Source organism: Eubalaena glacialis, chromosome 11 (genome assembly GCF_028564815.1).
Source record: "Eubalaena glacialis isolate mEubGla1 chromosome 11, mEubGla1.1.hap2.+ XY, whole genome shotgun sequence".
NCBI lineage: Eukaryota > Metazoa > Chordata > Mammalia > Artiodactyla > Balaenidae > Eubalaena > Eubalaena glacialis.
The window spans coordinates 48,980,315-49,003,709 of NC_083726.1; the positions used below are offsets into that span (position 1 = coordinate 48,980,315).

The following is a 23,395-nucleotide window of genomic DNA, read 5'->3' on the forward strand; positions in this document are numbered from 1 at the left end:
TGTTTTAAACTGGAAGCTATTCTATTTCCCTAGTCTCCTCAAACCTCCAACCTTGACACCAAGCCTCTCATTCTGATCAGGTGACTTTGCATCTTATTTCAACAGAGATAACGGACCTCCATGCCACCAGACCTAAACACAAGCTTTGGTTTGCCCAATATCCACCCTCCCTTCCTTTCTTCTCTTCTGTTCAAGAGAGAATCGCCTCCCAGTTTATTTATTTATTTATTTGGGTGAAGTAGAAAAGAATAGCTTTATTGCTTTGCTAGGCAAAGGGACACAGCGGGCTCGTGCCCTCAAAACTGTGTGTCTGTCTTCCAGTTTAAAATCAATCCTTCAGTGTTCTTGATCTCATTCTTTTTCACTTTCTTGAGGATTTTGCCCCATCAGCCGTCTCCATTCTGCCCTGTACCTCCAACTTTTCTTCTTAGGCTTTTTCCCTTAAGAAGAGTTAAACAAACTTTAATCTTTCCTGTTAAAAACCAACCAAACACATCTCTAATCCTGCAAAACTCTATCTCTGTATTATCTTTCAAAGTCAAATTTGAACCTGAATTTCACCCTCACAGAAACCTCTCTGACCAGTTACTGACTTTATCAGTAAATCCAACATCCACTTTTAACTCCCTTAGCTTCTTGGCAGGATTTGACACTGCTATCTACTGCCTCCTTTTATAAAATACATTCTCTTGGTTTTTCTCCTATCTCTCTGGCAGCTGATTTCCGGGTGGTTTATAGTCACACTGTCCTCTCTGTTTCCATGGTGCCTAAGGGATTGAAACACTTAACAAGATTATATATGAGTTATTTGTGAACTCCACGAGGGCAGTAATCATATCTTATACCCCTTAATGTTCTTACGCCCTAGTAAACATTTCTAGTAATCAATGTTTGTTGACTAGTGAATAAATGAAAAATGGAGAAGTTAAGAAGACTTGAGGCTCTTTTTCCAAAGGTGGTTGAAATCAGTGAGATCTGTTGAAGTCCGCTCTCATACAACATCCTTCATACCACAATATAGGATTGTTTGTCCCCTGTGAAACAGGAGTGCAGGAGGCAGGGCACAACCTTTGAAAGAATGACATAGACCAAGAACATGACATAAACTGATTAGAACCAAATGGGTCCAAGATGGCAGACAAGTCGACTTCCACTAGACCTTGAGCCTCAGTATACACTCACTGTAACTCATCAGCAAGCTAAATGACACACCCACAGGCACCATGACTGTTCCAAGGCCGACCATAAGGATCAAAAAGTGGGCGGTGGCCCAATTCCTGGAAATCCCTGCCCTTTCCCAAAAGAGCTGGAATACTCCTCCCCCTCATTAGCCTATGAAATTACCCACCCCTGTAAAAACTGACAAGCCCATACCCTGGTGCCACTCTTGCCTTCTGAGCTGGCTCACACTCTGTCTGTGGAGTGTGTATCTCTCTAAATAAATCCACTTCTTACTTTGTCTCTCACTGAATTCTTTCTGCCATGAGACCTCAAGAACCAGGTGTGTGATCTCAGTTGGAAGACCGTGGGTTTTGGCTGGGTTTGAGTCCTGGCTGTGTGGGTTCAAGTCCCAATCAGGGTTTTGGCTGACTTTGAGTCCCGGCCGCGTGGGTTCAAGTCCTAATCTGGGTTTAGGCTGGGTTCAAGTCCCAATCTGAGGTGCAGTTTCACCTGTACCCTCTCCTCCATTTCACCTTTCAGAACATGATCTCTGGAGCACAAATTTGCCCTTGTAATTATTTCTCCAGCTTTCGTATTTCTGCTTTCCCCCTGTTTCTCAACGAATTTTTTTATTCTTTGCTCAAAGTGTTACCCTAAGTATTTTTAAAGCAAAATAACATTTTAACATTTAATAAAATGAAATTAATACGTTAAAACACATTGGGAACTTTGAGGGAAAGATAGTGGATTGAATACACATCTTCTGCTTCCTTTCAAAACTCCTTTGAAATAAGTAAAGAGATTTTCAAAAAGGCATAAACCTTTTAGAAAGGGTGGGGAGAATGGGAGAGAAGGCAGAAACAAAATCTTGAAACTTGGAATACAAAAGGCAAGTGGTATACAGCAGTCCTAAGAGCTGAGTAGTCAGAGACAATAAGCTATTCAATTCACACTGCAGAAACCCCCTGAATCTCAAGAATTTGTGGTTGTAGGGATCTCTGGAAATAAGGGAAGGGAGGAGGAGGAGAAGAGTTAGCAAAAAAAGACTGGTTGAGATTCTGTTTAAGAAATATTCAGGTCCTTACAGCCCAGCAATTACCCCTTACTTATCCCCAAGGGATAGAACAGTGGTAAAGCAGGGTCTCTGCATTGAGGATCACCAGACAGGATTGAGGGAGGAATACCCTACAGAAAATAGGTAGATTAGCCAAACACATGCCGGGTACTAAGACCTTCATCGCATCAACTATACCTCAATAAAGAAAAAAAAGACCTAGAGTTTGGGAACTGAACTAATGATAGATACAAAGAAAGCTAAGCCAATTTAAAAATCATGCAGGTATTAGCTCTAGGGAAAATAAACTCTTGCATAAGAGAAGAAAGTAATTGTATTTATGGCTATGTAAATACTGAGTACTGATCTAAAAACATATGTAACTACACTGGAAGGATGGGTTTTAGGGAAAGGTGCCATGTGTGATGGAGATGGAGGAGAAAATAGAACTTAATCCTTAACTTGCATAGTGGGAATCAATATCTTAAAATGGAAAAATCCAGAAGGAGCAATACAAGCCTAATACTTAAAAGCATGGGAGTAAATATAAAATTCTTTTTTTTTTTTTGGTCGTGCCACACAGCTTGTGGGATCTCAGTTCCCCGATCAGGGATTGAACCCGGGCCACAGCAGTGAAAGTGCCAAATCCTAACCACTAGGCCACCAGGGAACTCCCTAAAATTCTTAACATTAAGCTAAAAGAGTAGAAAATTGTGCATGTGAAGGGGGAGAAATGGGGAGTTACATCTTTCAAAACAAACCTTGTAGAAATATCTGACTCTGTAAACATTGAGAATTTATAACCTTGTTAAAATTTAAAATGATTCAAAATATAATTTGCATAAAAGACATGCATTTAATTGAAAAACACTATGAATGACATTAGTCACTCATGATTGTAACTTTTAGTAATTCCCTTTAGCAACTTATAAGAAAATATTTTTTAAATAAGTCCGCTAAATACAAGTTCAAGAAATGTGCTCAGGGCTTAGTTACAATTAGTGCTACATGAAGAGCCCCGTTATCATCTGGAATATCACTCTGCATTTCAAATAATATCCTGAGGTGAAACTAAGCAACATAGGAATTGAATTTCTTTTAAAAATGATCAAAGCTTTGATATTGATTTTTACTTCATTCTCAGAATAAGGGTCGAAATTTGGTTTGGGAACTTGATTGTATTAATGTAACAGGTATAAGTAAGACATACTTATCAAAAACACTAAGCAAAATCTCCAAAAAATATTGCTTTCCCTCTTAAGCCAACTTTTGCTAATCTCTGATTGTTTCTTCAGTCAGCCATTGTATGGGTCTGTCCTGGTGCTTCTTGGATATATCCTATCTCTGCATCTGAGCTGTCATCTGAGCTGTCACTCTTCAAGCCTCTCTCCCCTACCTTGACTCATTCTTCATACACCTCTGGATATCCTGATATGAATAAACCCATATTTTTTGTTTAATCATATCAAAATGGTCCCAGAATCTTTTTTTTTTTTTTCAAAGTTGGGTTTTTTATTCATTTTTTTTTTTTAAACTTTGGGTTTATTTATTTATTTATTTATTTATTTATTTATTTATGGCTGTGTTGGGTCTTCGTTTCTGTGCGAGGGCTTTCTCTAGTTGCGGCAAGTGGGGGCCACTCTTCATCGCGGTGCGCAGGCCTCTCATTATCGCGGCCTCTCTTGTTGCAGAGCACAGGCTCCAGACGCGCAGGCTCAGTAGCTGTGGCACACGGGCCTAGTTGCTCCGCGGCATGTGGGATCTTCCCAGACCAGGGCTCGAACCCGTGTCCCCTGCATTGGCAGGCAGATTCTCAACCACTGCGCCACCAGGGAAGCCCGGTCCCAGAATCTTGAAGCCTGAGGCTGCACCTGTATTGGGGCCCTTTGCTGTCCTCCCATGGCTGGTCACATAGATTTGAGACCTGACCCTTGGAACCCCAGAAGCTGCTGTACTGGAATCATGTGGGATCAGAGAGTAAGAAAAATCTCAGAGGGACTTCCCTGGTGGCGCAGTGGTTAAGCATCCACCTGCCAATGCAGGGGACACGGGTTCGAGCCCTGGTCCGGGAAGATCCCACAGGCCACGGAGCAACCAAGCCTGTGCGCCACAACTACTGAGCCTGCACTCTAGAGCCCACGAGCCACAACTACTGAGCCCGTCCACCACAACTACTGAAGCCCGCACGCCTAGAGTCTGTGCTCCACAACAAGAGAAGCCACCATAATGAGAAGCCCGTGGTCCTCAACGAAGAGTAGCCCCCGCTTGCCACAACTAGAGAAAGCCCGCGTGCAGCAACGAAGACCTAACATAGCCAAAAATAAATAAAATAAAATAAATCAATTTTAAAAAAAGAAAAGAAAAATCTCAGAATGCCCAGCATGGGGGAATATACTAAATAATCGGAGAGATTCAATCAGTGGATATTTATTGAGCACGTATCATGTTATAGGCACTGTTCTAGGTGTTTGGAATATGGGTGTAAACAAGAGTAAAACATTTCTGCCCTTCTTCCTGTAAGGACAGTGGCCCAGCATGGTGTGTCAGAGTAACACATGTAACACAGTAAAGAAGGTGTCCAGATGTGGAAGTAGGGGTGGCCCAATGAGGGGTATCAAAGCCTGAGTGCAGAGCATCTATTCCATGGTGTGGCAGTGTTTGGAGATTGGTTACATACAGGCAAATTGATCAAATATATGCATGTGCTAAGGATATGTTTTCAGGCTATGAAGGACAATGGGTACCAGGTTTCTCACTGTCATAGAAGGGAGTTACCAACATGAAAAAGGAAAAAACTAGAATTAACCTTGTGGTGTGGGATTGGAATTGGACGTATTATACGAATTCAATTTAAATAGATAAATATTATGTCAATACACATATCCTCTAGCCCTGGCCATTGATGGGGCCTGGGAACAATGACACTCTAGTGACCAGAACTTGTTTTTTAAATACCATTATCCACTATGAGGAATAAGGGCTCTTTGGAGAAATGGCTGATTCCAGGCTGAAGCAGGAAAAGAACAAGGTGAGCCTTAGAATATCTTATGCCAGAAAACAAAAAAGTGCACAAAGAATGATGGGGACATGTCAAAATGACACAGAAACTAGCTTGCAGAGGCTCTAGTGGCCAAATCAGGGACAATGTGAACATCAAAATAAATGATAGTAATGGATTATGACTCATTATAATTTGAATAAAGTAGGAAGCCAGGGGTCCATACTGATATAATAAGTAAATGCATACATTGACATTTTGATGAGGAACAAAATTTCTCAAAGTAACTTACCCTCTCCCAAATACTTCACAGTGGAGGTGACTTGCAGACATCACCTTATTCAAATGATGAATGTGAACACCATCAGTAACAGAATATTTAAAAACTGCATGTCACCTGAAAGGATCCAACGAGAAGAGCACAATCACTTCTGCGGTATCCCTGCCAGAGATGCATAACCTAATCTAATCAAGAGAATATCAGAAAAATCTTAGGTCATTTTACAACATAGCTGGTTTGTGGTCTTCAAAAGGGTTAAAGTCAGCAAAGTCAAGAAAAAAAGTGAAGAAGTGATCTAGATTGAAGGAAACTGAAAAACATAACAACCAAATATAACACATGATTCTGAATTATACCTTTTAATTAAGAAGGACCTATGGGAACAGTTGATGAAATTGAATAGGATCTGATGATTAGGTGGTTCTAATTAGTCAGTGTTAACGTCCTGATTTGGATGATGTTTTGAGGTTATGTAGGAATTACACACAGAAGGATTCAGAGCCACTGGGCACCATGTTGGCAGTGTATTCTCAAACTGTTCAGAAAACATAAAAGGCTGTACTTTACTTACAAATTTTGGGAAAGATTGAGATTATGTCAATGTCTTTAAAAAGTGGGAAAAACTCTTATTCTTTTGAAAGTTATAATTCAGCAAGAAGAGACAAATAAATAAGTAAAACATGTCTATCAAATGGTTATAGGCTTGAGCCCGGGGCACTCCCACAGTTAAAAATCAAACAGCAGAGAAACAGCCAGCCAAGAAGGACTGAGAAGGAGCCATCAACGAGGCAGGATGTAAATGAGAAGAAGCTGAGGAAGAAACCAGAAGTATGACAAATGCTGCTGAGAGATCAAGTAAGATGAACAGAAAACAAGTGATCACTAGAACTGGCCCCAACGCATCATGGAAGGAGTCAGTTGGAGCAGTTTTCAGCTGAGTGAGGATAGCAGTCAGATGAAGAAGAGTTGAAAAGAGAAAGGGAGGTGAGGACTTGGAGTTGGTAAATATAGATATCTCATCCCACAAGGGCTGCTGTAAAAGAAAGCGGAGAATGATGTTGTAGTTGGAGGGTTATATAGAGAATACAGAGTTCTTTGTAAGATGGAAGGTTACCAGGGCAGTTTGTACAGTGACGGGGGTGATCCAGCAAAGAGGGAGAAACTCAGGATGCAGGAAACAGCCTAAATTGGAGTAGTGAGAGGGCTTCGATGACGATTGCATGTGGAGACACTGCCATCGGCAGGAGCAGAGGCCCTTCATCCTAGTAATAAAGGGGAAGGAAGAGACGATGGGCCCAGGGAAAGATGTGACCTCTGTTAATGGTGGTGAGGAGGGGGAGAATTTTGTCTAAGGTTGTGTCTATTCTCAGTGTAATATGAGGCCAGGTCCTCTACTGACAACAGAGAGTGTGGAAGGCCAGTGGTTGGGCATGTGTGCTGGGACTTTGAAATGAGAGAAGTAAATAGTGATAGTCATTTTGGAGAGTGGGGACACCGACACAGAAGGATTGCAGAGAAGTGACTAAGATGACCAGGCAGACTTGAAGGCCCATTTGAGATTTGTGGTTATGAGTTTAAAGTGAGGGGAATTCCCTGACGGTCCAGTGGTTAAGACTCCGCACTTTCACTGACGAGCGTGTGGGTTCAATCCCTGGTCGGGGAACTAAGATCCCACAAGCCGCGCGGCACGGCCAAAAAAATAAAAAATAAAAAAAATAAAGTAACATCTGTCAGCATGTTTTTGGATTTTTCCAGCAATATGCGGCTGTTTCGGTACAGGTGAGGATATAGGAAATACTAAGTGTCAGATCATTTTTTTCCAAATATATACATATGTATTTCTTCAGAGATACTAAACGGCTCTAAACAAAGAGACAAGGCATGAATTGCAAAGCTTTTAATGAAAATGTTTGTATTTTTTTACAGCATGCAGAATTTCACACCTGTGGTTAATTAGCAATTATTTCAATACTTGAAAACTCATCTGCCTCTGAATTTGTCATAATGCATGAATCTAACTTAATAAAATTAAGGAAAAGCAACAGGTCATCTAATCCCTCTTTATATTCCTTCATGATCAGCAAGATGCATAAATGAGTTCTTTAAAAGGGATAAGATAGATTGATATACAAATTGTGAGTTTATTTTTAAAGCTGTGTAAATGCAACATTTCTAAGAAAACATTTAAATCAAAGGTCACACTTTATGGAAACAAAATTCTTAATTCAGGCTGTTTTTATTTTTAGCCACTTGGCATTCTGCTCTTTTTAAAATTTTATATTGCCCAACAAAGAGTGGTTATCTTTTACTGTTTTTGGAGATGACAGAACAGATGAAGGCGTCACATGCCTACACAAGTGGGATTTTGCCTAAGATCAATTTGTTTAAACACATTCTTTGGTTATATTTTTATTGCATATTGGGGAGTACTTATATCATTCAAGATTAAGTCTGGGTTATTTGTTTAAGAACTGAATGTACTGGACATATATTTGATAATTAAGATTTTAGACAAATATTCACCAGCATTAGTTCTATTAGCAAACCGAAAAATATTGTAGGCCTACTATCAAACAATAAACACATGAGGTAAACATTAAGCCTCTTAGAAGAAAGACCATATGCTCCTGCTTCTGTAAAAACATTATTTGTTTGAAAGAATGGTAGTATGACCTTTCGCTCAACTATTACTTCCTTAATGTGAAAAAGAGACAATGAGCTGAAGAAAGAAAACTCCACAGTTACACTCCGCAACCCTGAACGTAACTCCTGAGATCTTGGTTTTGACAACGATTTCTCCATGCCACCCTGCAGAGAAAGATGAAACAAATGGTAATAAGGTTAAAACATACCTTCGTTGTAATACACATACTTCAAATCCTTTGGGAGAACAAAATAGTTTTTCAGTACTGAAATACAGGCTACAGATCAATCCAAGTATTAAAAGGAGATATGTATACCAAGTACTTCCTGTCTCCCCCCAAGCCTTCACTAGAGCACAGAATGCTGAAGAAGAATGTTGAGTCCCGTGTAGTCCACAACTGCAAAATACATTCCACATTTACTTAATTACAAAAATAATTTCAAGATATGACAAGGAGTTCGTAGAGTGTGGAAAATCTTAAAAACTTCCCTGGTGGTACAGTGGTTGAGAATCCGCCTTCTAATGCAGGGGACGCGGGTTCGAACCCTGGTCAGGGAAGTAAGATCCCGCATGCCGCGGGGCAACTAAGCCCGCGTGGCACAACTACTGAACCCGAGCTCCACAGCTAGAGAGCCCGTGTGCTCTGAAGCCGGTGCGCCAAAACTAGAGAGAAGTCCGCGCACGGCAACGGAGCCCGCGAGCTGCCGCGAGGACCCGACGCAGCCAAAAATAATAAATAAATAAATAAATATTTTTAAAAAGAAAAAAACTCTAGAAATCCCCTAAAAAAAATTGAGGAGTAAAAGAATAAGATTCTGAATCAGTTAACGTAGATGGTTTCTATGTGATACGTTGTTTAGCATATACCTAAAGCTGCAATTTTCAGTTCTCAGTAGCATACGTTGGTCTTTGGAAATATTCCCTCACTTCTCTCATAACAGTAGGGTAAAACAGCTCTCCCCTTTAATGATTAACACATAGCATGCTCTGTAACAGGAACTAACATCGTGTTGTAGGTCCATTATACTGCAAACACAGAGAAACGAACATACAAACAAACTCATAGAAAAAGAGGTTGGATTTGTGGTTACCAGAGGTGGAGGTTGTGGGTGGTGTGAGGGGAGGGGATTGGATGAAGGCAGTCAAAGGTACTACAAACTTCCAGTGATAAGTACTAAAGATATAATGTACAACATGATATATATAATTAACACTGCTATATGTTATATACGAAAGTTGTTGAGAGAATAAATCCTGAGACTTTGCATCACACACACAAATTTTTTCTTCTATTTCTTTAATTTTGTATCCATATGAGATAATGGATGTTCACTAAACTTACTGTGATAATCATTTCATGATGTATGTAAGTCAAATCATTACGCTGTACACCTTAAACTTATACAGTGCTGTATGTCAATTACATCTCAATAAAACTGGAAGGGAAAAAAAGAAGCATACCATGCTCTAATGCCTTGTGGATCACGGACAACCCTCTTTGCACATTTTACAGCTTCAGTGATGTCATCTTTCAGCAACACTGAAAAAGAATTGGTGAGAAATGGAAACAACGCTCATAGAAATTTCATTTTAAGTTTAGGTTCAGCCAGCTTCATTCTCTTAGGCTGAGAAAAGAACAACTAAAATTATTTTTTAAGAGTCCATGTATCTGTGAATGTTGGGGGAAAACTCTTTCTTCATTCCATCCCATTTGGCATGAAATAAAGCATTCTGTTTCTCATTTACCAAAGTCATAGGAAGCTCTGGAATTATTAACTAATATGATAGAAGGTTCTCTTTTTACTAGGCACTGTAAAAAACAAAACAAAACAGAAACAAACCAACAAGCAGAAACCGGTCTAGCACTTTTTTGCTCAGCAATTCTACTACTGGAAATTCACCCTAAAGAAATAATAAGAGATGTACCCAAAGATGTATGTACAAGCTGTTTCATAGCAATTAATAATAGGGGAAAATGGAAACAGCCTAAGTGCTTAACATTAAGAGTTGGATTGATAAATTATAGAATATTTATAAAGTGGAATTCTATTCATCTTTAAAAAATAATAAAGATTGGTATTTGTTGACAAAAATAATTTGGTGTAATAAAGAGCAAATTGTAAAGCAGTAAATATAGTACAATTTCATTTTTGTTGAAACACACATTGCTTACATGTTTGTATGTGTGTACATCATATGTGTATAACATAGCTTTACATTCATATATGTAAGTGATACATATCCTCAAAGAATATATGTATACCCAAAGTTTCCAGTGGTCATACATCTCTGGGTAGTAAGAATTTTTATTCAATGACCACAGATTATTATATAATACAGAATTTTTTTTAAATAAATTAACTGGATACAAAAGAATATTCTAAGACGAATCTTCTCTTTTAATATTTAAAAATTTAACAATATCAATTTTGTAATACTTCTCCAATATTTTATGTACTAAAGATTCCACATGTTATCTCTCTTTTAAAAGGAACTGAATAGAATATTTGTTTCACCCCAATTAAACAAATCCGTAAATTAACTTGTTAGAATAACAATGTTTATATAGGAACTATATTTTTTAGAGATACAAACTAAAGAATTTAGAAATGAAATGTCATAATGTTTCTAATTCACTTTAAAATCACTCAGCAAAAAAAAAAAATATATATATATATATAATATATACATAAAAGAAGTAAATATGACAAAATGTTTTACTGTTAAAGTACATGATGAGCATATTGATGTTTATTATACTAATATACTAATGTTTCTAATTTTCCATATATTTAAAACATTTCATAATAAATAAAAAGTAAAAACAATTTTTTAAAAAGGACCACACATATTCCTCCTCTTTGGTTAACTACTAATCCTTTCATTTTCCAATAAAGGAGGGTAGATTAAAAAAAAAAAAAAGACCACACACCAAATTATCCCTAAACCTCCCCAAACAAGGTAAGTAGGAGGAATGGCATTGTTCTTTTTTTTCCCTTTTTTAAAAATTTTATTTTATTTATTTATTTTTTTAACACCTTTACTGGAGTATAATTGCTTTACAGTGGTGTGTTAGTTTCTGCTCTATAACAAAGTAAATCAGCTATGCGTATACATATATCCCCATATCCCCTCCCTCTTGCGTCTCCCTGCCACCCTCCCTATCCCACCCCTCTAGGTGGTCACAAAGCACCAAGTTGATCTCCCTGTGCTATGTGGCTGCTTCCCACTAGCGATCTATTTTACATTTGGTAGTGTACATATGTCCAATTGGCATTGTTCTTTACAGAGCATCAACAAGTCCAGTTATAATAAAGTGATGTCATTCCAGAAGCTTTTGTATATTAGAAAACAGCAACCTTTTATGATACCAGCTCTTTAATTTCTTCCTTAAGGAATTATGAGAATAATAGTTTCTAGAAGTTAAGATGGAGTTTTTCTAGGTCTCTGATGAACCCTTCAAGGCCTTTTCATTTGTATTGAATCTCTATTCTTGTAAGTATAACCAGATGGATCCTGTGCCATCACTCAACATTATCTTGTCTTACCGCTGCAGGGTATGTGACAGCCGTTAACTGCTCGTGGGGTTTTGCCATCATTACACCAGTAGCGGCTATTGATTTGAAATATCCCATAATCAGTGCTTCGGCTTCCACGATTGTAGTTTGTAGCTCGTGTGTTATAACTGCTTTCCCATTTGGCCAAACACACCCCTGAAAAAAACGTATTTTAAGTAATAAACAGCAACACCATATGATTTATAGTTCATAGCATAATTATATAGTTCTATTTAACTAATTCTATTTTACTAACGACTTTATAAAGATGTATTTTACTTGTAAAATATTTTAACACTTTGGCGTTAAAGGGCCCTTAAGAGAATTTTTTTGTTAGCAAATCATTTGGTAATACTAATGAAACAAGGTAACATATTTTTTTAAATATTAAAATAGCTGTTTCTTCCATTGCTATTACCCTTCCTCTGCTCCCATCCCTCAGGTAAGATTCAGCCTAGAATAGGAAAATCAACAGAGTTGTTGAGTGGGTTTGGTAATTAGCAGCAGATGCATATGCTAATGCTTTTTATTAGGAAAAATAAGGATTTTCTGGGAGAAAGAAAATTTCTTATGATACCTAAAGGTGAATTTGGATATCAAATTAGAATCCAGACAACGGGAGTCATAGAATAGGAAAGACTGTGTCATCCATCTGCCCATGTAGCCATTTGCTCATTCATTCAAAAATAGTTATGGAGGGGAAATGTCTGAATTCAATCTGAAAAATTCAGTGATTACATTGACAGATATGGACTAAAATATAAAGTAACTTTTACTTGGGGCACATCTTGAATTCTGTGGAAGAAAATGAAAAATAATCAACTAGAGTAAGAATAATAAAATGTCATTTCATGCTGCATTTCAGGAATCCTTATATAGATATTGATTGAGGGGAAATAGGTTCCTACTGTCCCTGTTTTAAGAATTCAATGTAATTTTTTAAAAACTTTGCTGTTAAAAACCCAACATCATGGTAGGGGGATTACAAATGAAAAAAATACTACATTACTCAGGCTTGCAGAACCCAAGTTCCAAACTGGAAATGGCTGGAGTCCAACACCAAGGGCTTGATAGACATATCCTCGGTGCACAAATGAATCTTTGAGTCAGCCTACATCTGCCAGCTGGCAAATTTAGTGGCACTAGAAGAGTACAACGGATCCTGGCATGCTTAGAACGGTATAGAATTTGCTCCTCCCATGCCTCAATCCTTCACCTGGTACATCTGATTCTGAAGGAACAAGTTGATGTTTTTAACCATTGTAAGTGTACAAACCATCAAAGGAATAAAAAAGTCCATTCACTCAAAGTCCCTTTCTTATTCTTCATCCTCTATGAGTATCTGTTCCACAGCTGGCTAACTATTTGGAAGGATGAAGAAGAGTTAACTTACAGTTTGCCAGGCTGATTCCCTGAAAGCCATCCAATCCAAGTCTTTTCAGAGTTCTGGCAAGCTCACACCTCTCAAAGATCTTGCCTTGGACAGCGACAGAAAGGAGGAGAAGCCCCAGAATAAGCACAGCCTTCATGTTGACCGAGAAGCCAGACCTCCAGGCTGACCAGGCTGAGCTGGCCCTGGTATTTAACATCTTTTCACTTCCTTCTTCTCCGAGCGGTCTGGCAGCTCCACCCTTTGAGACATGTGGAAAACAGGAACCGTTTATTGGTCCACTGACTTTAAAAGTTTTCTTCCTTATGTTTGAAGAAGGATATTCTGAGGTCCTAAGGATGACCTGCAAGAAAATAATGAAATGACATTGCTTAAAGACATTGCTCAGGAAGAATTGGGATTAGCACTATTGCCAAAAGAGGAACCTCCTCCTATTTTATCATGAATTTCAGCAACTATAAAGGGAAAAAACTGAACATTTTACGTAACTGCAAATGAGCTCCAACCGTTGATTAATATTCATTTTCATTAAATTGTTTTATGTGCCTTCACTATGTTGTCTTCATCTTTTTCACTTAAAATTACTTTATATAGTTTCCACAAAAGAACACGACACTCTGTTTGTTGTTTTGATAGTTATATAGCACAACACCATGTTGCTCAGCCAGATTCCTATACTAACTTTTTTGGTTACTGTTGTAAACTCTTAATTTATAAATCAATGTTTACTATTATAAATAAGTCTCATGTGAACAACATTCCTAACTCCTTTCTGACAATGCCTTACTTCACATTTCCATGTGAGAACATAAAGGGTCATTATAAAGCAAGGGAACTTTATAGCAAAACCTACAGAAGAATACCAGAATATGTCACCAAAAAATCTTGCCCTTTGGCATGAGAATGATTTTGAGCTGAAAGCAATTGAAAAGAAGCAGATCCAAGAAAAGTTCTCTGCCCTCCCCCTATTTTCTTGAAAGCAGAACATAAATTTGTGCAGAAATTAATCACCTACAACCTTAGACACTTAGCCCCAAGACAGCACCAGAGGACTCTACAAAACAACATTTACTGACTAGCTATTATCTTCCATTGGTTTCTTATATATTGATCGTCCCACAATTTGCCACCCTTGGAAGCCTAGTGCTTGTTGCTCCTCTAAAAATATATTGTTCTTTGGTTAAGATGATATGTAAGTCCAAGTTCTAGCCACCTCTTGGAGTTACTCATCCCTGCATTTCTCATAAGTATATATGAGATATACATGTTAATAAACTTGTTCTCTTGTTAATCTGTCTTTTGTTCCAGAGCCCCAGCCAAAAACCTAAAAGGGTAAAAGGAAACAAATTTTTCCTCCTGTACAGTTTCTGGTGATGGGACAGTAAAAGGCTGGAACACTCCACTCTCCCTAGAGACTATAGTTTAGATATGGGATAACTGACAACAGACCAGCAGAAGGTAAGAATTCTTACCATGTGAGTCTCCCAGATCTCTGTCTGTAGTGCACAGTCAAGAGAGGAGGATAAACATTTCTCCTTGTCCCTTCCTTTCCAAATGCACAGTGGCAGGAGAAAAACATTTGTGAAGATAGATCTTGAACCGTGACTTTTGTGATTTTGTTGTTGGTAATCAACACCTATGGGTATTGATTCTTAGCCTCCCAGAAAGAGTCATGTTTTCCTTTGTCTCTGTCTTTTGCGTCATTTGTCATAAGGATGAAAAACCGTAAGATGAGAATCTCCTTTTGTCTCATTTTATGTACTGAGAACTTGGCTTTGTAACCAGTGAGCATATTCCCTCTGGTTTCTGCCACTTGGGGGTGCAGACTGTCTGTCAGGCTTGCATCAGCAGCTAGTCAGCCAGCTAAGAGCCTAAGACATGAAGTGACAGGCAACATTCTCTTTGTCCAACCATGCTGGCTCTCAGGGGAGTTTGTCTTAATAAAGGGTCTCAGTCCATAAGGGGCCTTTATCACCCCTACCTTTATTGCCTTGTTCGTGAGGGAAAAATTCTCATCCCAGTATCCCGTTTCTGGTAACACAGATAAGTAGGTCAGTGATTTTAGGTGTCTCACTTTGTGGGAGATAGAGGTTTCTTTGACACCTGTGACAATGAAGGTCTTTGCTTTCTTAGGCTATCTCTGGAGTGGCTCTGCATCTTGAGAGGGCTACATTTCTTAGGGGACACCTTTTGTGTCCATGGTTAAGCCTTGAAATTGGTTTTAAGACATAAAAAGACTTACTGGTTTGGAGTCACAATTGAAATAGGTATATTAAAGATTTGGACTTTTACATCTGAAAGGCTTTTTAAGAGAGCCCTCATCTTAAACAGATGTCCTACTGGTACCTATGGGAAGATCAGATTAAGGAAGGAAGAAAGGAAGGAAGGAGGGAAGGAAGGAAGGAAGGAAGGAAAGAAGGAAGAAAGAAAGAAAGAAAGAAAGAAAGAGGAAGAAAGAAAGGAAGAAAGAAAGGAAGAAAGAAAGAAAGAAAGGAAGGAAGAAAGAAGAGAGATACAGAGGAATACCTTGGCTAGTGTGAGAAAAAACAAAACACTTCCTTTACAAGATTAGGAGGGGAAGATCAGAGAACAAACGTCAAGAAGTGCAGGTGGCACTCAAGCAGGTGTACAACTTACGTAAATATTGATAGCCAGGAAACAGCTTTGATAAAGGTTCAGAAAATGCACTGGAAGAGTTGATTTATTGTCCCTTACTCTGTAAGCAGACCCCACCAGGTCCAGACCTTCCCCGTATTTTGGGCTGGCACTACAAAAAAAAAAAAAAAAAAATCACTGAATAAGTACATGGAAAACTAAGCAAACAGAAAAGTAAGGCAATTATTAACTCCAAGGAAACCAAAAAACTTAAGAAGAGAAATGCAACCAAATTATACCATCAAATTATACTCATCTGTGAGTGTTTGTGCATGCTTGTAAAGGGGAACAACAAGGCAAGGGGAGCTGAGAGAGAGCTAAATCTTCATCTTCCTTGGTGGAAATAAATAGAAAATGTCTATGACTGAAAATCAAAACTGAGAAGAATAATCGTGCTCTTGAGATATATGGCTGTAATACTAGAATATAGCTAAAGAAGCTAAAAATAGCTAAATAAGTTGAAAGGGATTATTACCTCTAGTGTTGGGAACTGGATGAGAAAGGTTAGGGCTATTTTTCATCATTAAACTTATAACACTTTATTTGACTTTAAAAATATATACATGTATTTTATGATAAAAAAAAAGTTAAAAAATGTATTATGTAAGAAAAATAACTAAAAGACATACACCAGAATGTTTACAGTGGTTATTTATGAATACTCTTCAGAATTTTTACTCAATTTGTATATTTTGGCATTTTTCAAGTTTTCTTCTTTCAGCATATATTACTTTTGCAATTAGCAAAATAATAAATAATTACACACACAGAGAGGAATGTGCAGAATCACTAAAAAAAAGGATGATTATTTTGAAGTCCTCGACATCCCTCTGTGTATATGAACTCAGCCATATTTGTAGAAATATTCTGCCATTTAACTTTAAAATTATCTTTCTCCTATACAGCTCTTCTGTACCCAGATCAGTGGTCTCTTAAGCTTCAATGGAAAGGAGTTAAATATTAATTTTCACTGAGCTTCATGAGCCGCATTAAAATGGCATATAAGCTACATAAAAAGAAACGTGAGAGAGTATCTTGGAACAATGCTGTTTTGGTAGGATCATTTTTATTGTATAGTTAATTTTTTTAAAAGGCTAAAAAATACTCTTACAAGAATAGAATTTATATTCCTTGGAATAAAGCACAAGTTGCCAAGCTCCTGGAACACTATGTCCCATCCAGGTTTTTTCTTTGGGAGACTATATCATTGAAGGAGGATAAACTGGGGAGGAGACTCCCTGAGGCCAGGGGTATTGAGGAGGCAAATTTGGCCAGATCTAAGATGATAGTGGTAGCAGGCTTAAAAAGTGGCAGGGCCCTGCATCCCACTCCCATGGGGTGCCCAGAGCAATGGCAAGAGGTCTCTTGGATGGCATGTAGTTGCTGGGGAAATTGAACACAAATTGCCCTGCCTTGGGAATTGATGAAGCTTTGAAAAGGAGCTTCTGCCTGCAAATGAACCACGTCAGCTTGGGTAATAACCACCGTATGAACATCTCAGTGATGGACCGAAACTCTAAGGTCTTCCTCAAGTTTTCTGGATTTTGTAGTTTCTTGAGATGCTTGGAAGCTCCTGGGCAGGGGATTAGCTAAAGAAGTTTAAAAAGACTATCACTGACTCACCATTTGGGGAAGTGGGGCTTAGAGACAAATTTTGTTTGATCTAGAAAAATAAAGCAAAGTGGTGTTTCTCACACCCATTTATGGTATAGCAAATTTATACCCACTGCACTATTTGATCTACACTTACCTGCTCTGAATGGGATTGGAGAGTGGGAAGTGAGATGGTTCTTGGGAGCCCTAGAGATGAAACTATTTTCCTGAAAATGGCTCTTTGGTTCCATGATTCAGGTCACCATTAACTCTGGAGGTAAGCCTAGGTGTTTCAGTTTTCAGTGACTCAGACCATAGGGACAGACCACTCTGTCTTGATAATCTTGTTTTGCTATCATCTATCCCATCATTTTTTTTGTTGTCGTTCCTACAATCCTGTTTTTCTCTATTAGCACAAAATTAAAATCTATTTGTGTCAGTATATGAGGGACATGAAAAACTGTATGAAAATAGGATAACCTTAGAAAGTAACTGACACTGGTAAATCAAAATTGTCTGTATTAATGAAAAGAGGCATTGGCATGAGTTTTGTCAAAAGGTATAAATAATCACTTGTTAGTGAAGCAGTGCCATTTTCTTGAAGCCATTATGGACCTTGGGAGACCACGGTCAGGGCAGCTGCACTCACTGCATTCTCCAGCTGATGCCGTCCTTGTGTAGTTTGGCTCAGGGGTGCAGAGGACCTAGTCTCATCTCTGCTGTGGCAGCATGGCTCCTAGGAGAATTTGGAGGGGTGGGGCAGTTGGGAGGGCTGTGGCGGGAAACACCGCTGGGCTCTCTGGGGAAACCCACATGTTGACAGGTTAAGGTGGAGTAAATTCTTCTTCAACTAATGTAGCATGTAACAGCCTTGTGAAACAGGACCAGCACACAGCTGCTCCCAGCAAGTCCAGCAGCCTGGCCACAGGTCAGAGTGGCTCCCTGTGGGGACATTCCCTGACTTAGGAGCAGTGCTTGACCCCAATCCAAAGGTGGCATTTTGTTGGCCCCTCAGGTATATGGGTCATTGAAAAATGGTAAATGGTTTGGGTTTGCCTAATCCAGACCACTGTATTTTTTTCCTCAAGGGTTAGTGACCACTTTCTCTTCTTTTAGCTCTCGATATCCCTGTAATTTAAGTTCCCACTCTTTGCAAAATAGATCAAACAAGATAATTTCCTGTGTTCCCTGACACCATCCAAACTCCAGAAATCATCTCACTTTTGTACTTAATTTTCTCTATGGTCTTGCTGTTTTTGTGTTTTGAGTCAGGTAATTGGTTCATACTGAGAAAAAATAATACTATTTAACATACACAAGAGAAATTATTTCTACTATGGTAGCAATACTGTGCTGTAAGAGTCTCTAGTTACTGTGCTCTAGCACAGAGCCACAAGTTACTGACCCATCAATTGATCATTAAGCCTAAAAAACAGTACTAGCCTAGTAATCTGCCATGTACTTTACTGCTAGTCATAGAGGAGATTTTACCATTCCTGACACTTGCCACGTACTCACTCTCTTCTGTCTTCATTCCTGCTGTTTCCTCAGTGTACTATGTAGACAATGAAAGAAATGTTAGGATATCTGGTGGCAAAGAGAAAGTTGGAGGGGTGAGCAGGACCAGACCTGGAAGCTTAATCCCCAAAACTGTGAGATTTAGCGCTTAATCCCAAAGACAATGGGAAACTATTCATGAGTATTAAACTGGAGAGTAACTGGATCAAAATCTTAACAAAACAAAACAAAACAAAACACTCTAGATTGGATTCAGGGACCGCTGCTAGAAAACTGGCAAGTAATCCAGATGGCAGGTGGGGGTGGGTAACAGAGAGAACTGGGAGGGTTTCAGAGATATTTAGGAGGTTTGAATAATCAGGATTAGAGATTATCCAGACCAGTTCGAGATACAGGGGAAAAGGAAAGGTAAATAATACTAGCTTTTGTTTATCAAATGCTTATGAAGTGTTAACCACTTAATAAACATTACTTATAGTTCTCACAGGGGTCTTAAAGGTAGGTATTATATCTATTTTACAGATGAAAAAATATGTGTCCCAGAGAAGAAAAGCCTCTTGCCCAAAGACATATAGCTAGTGAGTGGAAGAGCTTGGATTTGGATTCAGGTCAGTTCCATGGTCTTTTCAGTCTACCACATTACCTTGTAAAAGTTGAAGTGAATGGGAAGAAATACTACCGCGACCCAATTCTCACACTTTGACACACTATAACTCCTTTGTCTACCTTGATTTTAGTTCCCAATACAGTTGTGCAAGCCCATTTTATGTATTTATTTTAAGAGTGTGATTTTTCTCTAAGAGGTTGATCTAACACCAGGCAATGCCATGGAACAGTTAAGAGACTATTTAAAAATCAATATTCTTGATATGTGAACAACTGATAATTGTGGCAAGCTTTTGATTTCTTTGTGAATACTTTCTTTGTACTATTACTTCTGTTATCATTATGCAATCAGAACTTAGGCTGGATCTCACTTCACTTCCCCTTTTCACATTATGAACAAGTATTTCCCTTCCCACAATCGGTTGGGTTACAAAATCCTATATCAGTTTACACAATTGGGCATTCATCATTGAGAAATTATAATGAAATAGGTAACTGACTTTTCAAACATGTAATAAAACAGTCTTGTTTACAAAGAGATGGAAATGCTCCCACTTTAGTTTCCTCTTTCCAGAAGAGTATTCTGATTTCATTTCTCTATTAAGTATGACTTTTGGGTTTCAGGTTTGTTTGATCTTTTTATTTGTGCCAGTGCAACTGCATAATCATTAAACTTCTTTCATTGAACTAGAAAACAATGATCTCAATCTGTACATTAGCTCTGGTAACATCACAAAATGTTGGGGGAGGAGAGAAGAAATTGTTGCAAATTGGGGAATAAGGTCCTGTATTTGGGTTGTATTTTCCCCCCTCTCGACAAACAAACATTTTATTGCTACCCTTAGCAAGCAAATAAGATAATATGCTTAACTTCTTATTAACAACAATTTATATGTACACATTTAATTGGAGATGGTGCTGTTCTCCCTTTGACATCACTCTAAGTTGTTTAAGATGCAGCCACACATTTTCTCACCCCAATCCCCCATCTCAGGTCAATATCATACCTCTGTGAGGTGGCTGGTTTGCTGGCATGGGAGTGGTTTATTTCCAACTCAGAAAGGAACTGAACTCACAAACATAGCACCATTTACACACAGGTCTCACAATGACCTGACCCAAAGATGATGAGGGCTAGTGTCAGTGCCTTACACATTTATTTTGGAAAATAGTTTCTTTGACTGCCGATTCAAAATGATTTTCAATTAAAGAGTAACTTAGTAAATTAGAAATACTATACAAATATAGAATGGTAAACTCTAACCTGCTAAAAAAAAATGAATGGATGTTTTAACATCTAGGAAGTTAAGATAATTTTCAGTTTCCTCATAAGAATACTATCTTCTAAAATGGAAAAGTTTACATACACACATATACATACACACATGACTACTAATTTTTGTGAAAAATAATAGGAATAAAATAAACCTAAATACAGAAAAACTACACTTAAAATATCTTCCTCATGTAAGAAATTCAATTCACTGCAAGTCAAATATCCTCAATGTACTCTGGCATGTGAAATCTAGTTTAGATCTGAATTTTGTGACAGGACTACTGACATGTCTTTCTAAGTAGTCTTCTTATGTCCAGTTTCTCTCCCCTCCAACCTATTTTGCATCCAGAGCATGCCAACCCTGAACTCAGAGGACTCAGAGTTTATAACACACATATGTCAATCACATGTCATCTATGACTTTATTGTCTATTTTGTGGTTTGCTGTCATATTGTCCTCATATTCATCATGATGAGCTCTTTGAGGACTTATGCTCCTTTAAGGTTTCTCCTCTGCCGTCTCAGAAAGAAGCACACTCGTGTGTACAGTGTAGACATTCAACAAAATTGGTAAATTCCCTGTATAAAAAATGCATTCCACCTACAATTAAGGTGTTATTCTTCTCTCTTGACTACCTGTGTTAAAACAGTGTTTTGATATTACAAATGATGCAAGGAAATAATACACACTTACAAATAAAAACCAACCACAAACTACATAAGGATGTGCTTCTCCAACATGAGAAAACAATTACAAAAAGGTAACCTAGAATTTTAAAGAAAGAATCATTTTTTTATAAAGAGTTAACTCAGGCCTCTGGAATAAATTAGAAATAAGACAATAAGTTTGAGACACAGGATTCCTCATGCCAATATATGTAAAAATTTTTGAAGGTATTATTCAACGCTTCACTAAAGTTAGTAAGGGAAAAAAATTTCTACTTCAATTGTCAAGAAATTATACATGAATAATTGTATTATGGAAGAAGGTTCTGTGTACATTTGGTTGTAAGTTTAGGAATTTGTCCATTAATTAATTCAATAAATAATGAAAGTTGATTGATTGGATACTTTCTATTTTAGAGGCACCATGTTAATGCTGAGGATACCAAGGTGAAAAGGCATGACTGTTTTCCTCTATAGGACTTGCAAACCAACAGTTACAACCCAATATATACTTGCTTTATTGTTGGTCTGCACAGAGGGCTGATGGAGCACAGAGGGGACCTGAAGTCAGTGGGGAAGAGACAGTGAAGGCTTCACAGCATTTCAGCTGGATGAGAACTGGAGGGAGAATAGGATTTTGTATGGTGGGCAACTGGGGTAGGAGACTTGTGATAGGAACTTCCCATGTCTGGTTCTCTTCCTTCCAGGCACAGGGGAGGATTATACTTCCCTACACCCTTGAATTTAGGGAGAGCTATGTAACTAATTCTGGCCAATGAGCTATGGGTAGAAATGATGTGAGTCACTTCTAAACTGAAACATTTAAGTGCTAGTGCAAAACACTCCAGTACTTTTCTATCTGCCTTGGCAGCTGGTGAAGTTGTATGTGTCAGAAGGTGTAGCTACCTGTTGGTAAAACCTCTGTCAGCCCGGGTGCCTGAGTGACTGTGTGGAACAGAACCACTTGCTGAACTATGATAGACATTGTGGCATGAACAAGAAATCAACTGTGTGTTTAGCCATGGAAATTCTGGGAGTGTTTTGTTATTTCATCTTTTCAGATGGAGGTAAAACAATTTTAAAAACAAAGGAAAGGGAGGGAGCTGCTGTCACCATGTTGTTGGTCGCCGCCCGCTCGGGCCCTTTCGCGCCCGTCCTGTCGGCCACTAGTGCAGGCCGCGGTGCCCGCCACCTCGGAGTCGCCAGGGCTGGACGTGAAGCAGTCCTTCTTGTGCTGGGAGTCGCCGAGTGGCCAGGCCGCGCAGGCAGGCCTTTGGTCGCCTCCGTGGGCCTCAATGTCCCTGCTTCTGTTCGTTATTCCCATATGAACATCAAAGTGCCTGACTTCTCTATCATTGCGCTCAAGTGTTAGATAGTACGAAGTCTTCAAAAGAGAGCAGTGAGGCTAGAAAAGGTTTCTCCTACTTGTTAACGGCAACAACTACTGTGGGTGTCGCGTATGCTGCCAAGAATGTCGTTTCTCAGTTCGTTTCCAGCATGAGTGCTTCTGCTGATGTGTTGGCCATGTCCAAAACCGGAATCAAGTTATCCGATCTTCCAGAGGGCAAGAACATGGCTTTCAAATTGAGAGGCCAACCCCTGTTTGTGCGCCATAGAACCAAGAAGGAAATTGACCAGAAAGCTGCAGTTGAAGTACTCCAGTTGAGGGACTCACAGCATGATTTAGAACGAGTAAAGAAACCTGAATGGTTTGTCTTGATAGGTGTTTGCACTCATCTTGGTTGTGTACCCATTGCAAATGCAGGAGATTTTGGTGGTTATTATTGCCCTTGCCGTGGGTCACACTATGATGCATCTGGCAGGATCAGGAAGGGGTCTGCACCTCTCAACCTTGAAGTTCCCTCATATGAGTTCACCAGTGATGATATAGTGATTGTTGGTTAGAGACCTGGACTCAAGTCATAGGCTTCTTTCAGTCTTCGTGTCACCTCAGAAGAGTTACTTGAGAACAAGCCTTCTGTACTTCGAATTAGTTG

The 23,395-nt window shown here is 38.7% G+C and overlaps 1 protein-coding gene and 1 pseudogene across 2 annotated transcripts in view; one reads left to right on the top strand and one right to left on the bottom strand.

Annotated features, from left to right (window-relative positions):
• Positions 1-8,099: 8,099 nt before the first annotated feature.
• The window catches only part of LYZ (lysozyme), a 79,692-nt gene continuing 64,396 nt past the window's right edge, over positions 8,100-23,395 (bottom strand). For both annotated transcript variants that reach the window (XM_061206542.1, XM_061206543.1), the window contains exons 2-6: positions 15,722-15,851; positions 13,088-13,427; positions 11,686-11,850; positions 9,599-9,677; positions 8,100-8,301 (exon numbers count right to left, since the gene is read on the bottom strand). In XM_061206542.1, coding sequence (XP_061062525.1) covers positions 8,235-8,301; positions 9,599-9,677; positions 11,686-11,850; positions 13,088-13,427; positions 15,722-15,851 — 781 coding nt within the window. In that variant the 3' untranslated portion in view covers positions 8,100-8,234. The remainder of the gene's footprint in view (positions 8,302-9,598; positions 9,678-11,685; positions 11,851-13,087; positions 13,428-15,721; positions 15,852-23,395) is intronic.
• Positions 22,513-23,330, top strand: LOC133101254 (cytochrome b-c1 complex subunit Rieske, mitochondrial-like; annotated as a pseudogene).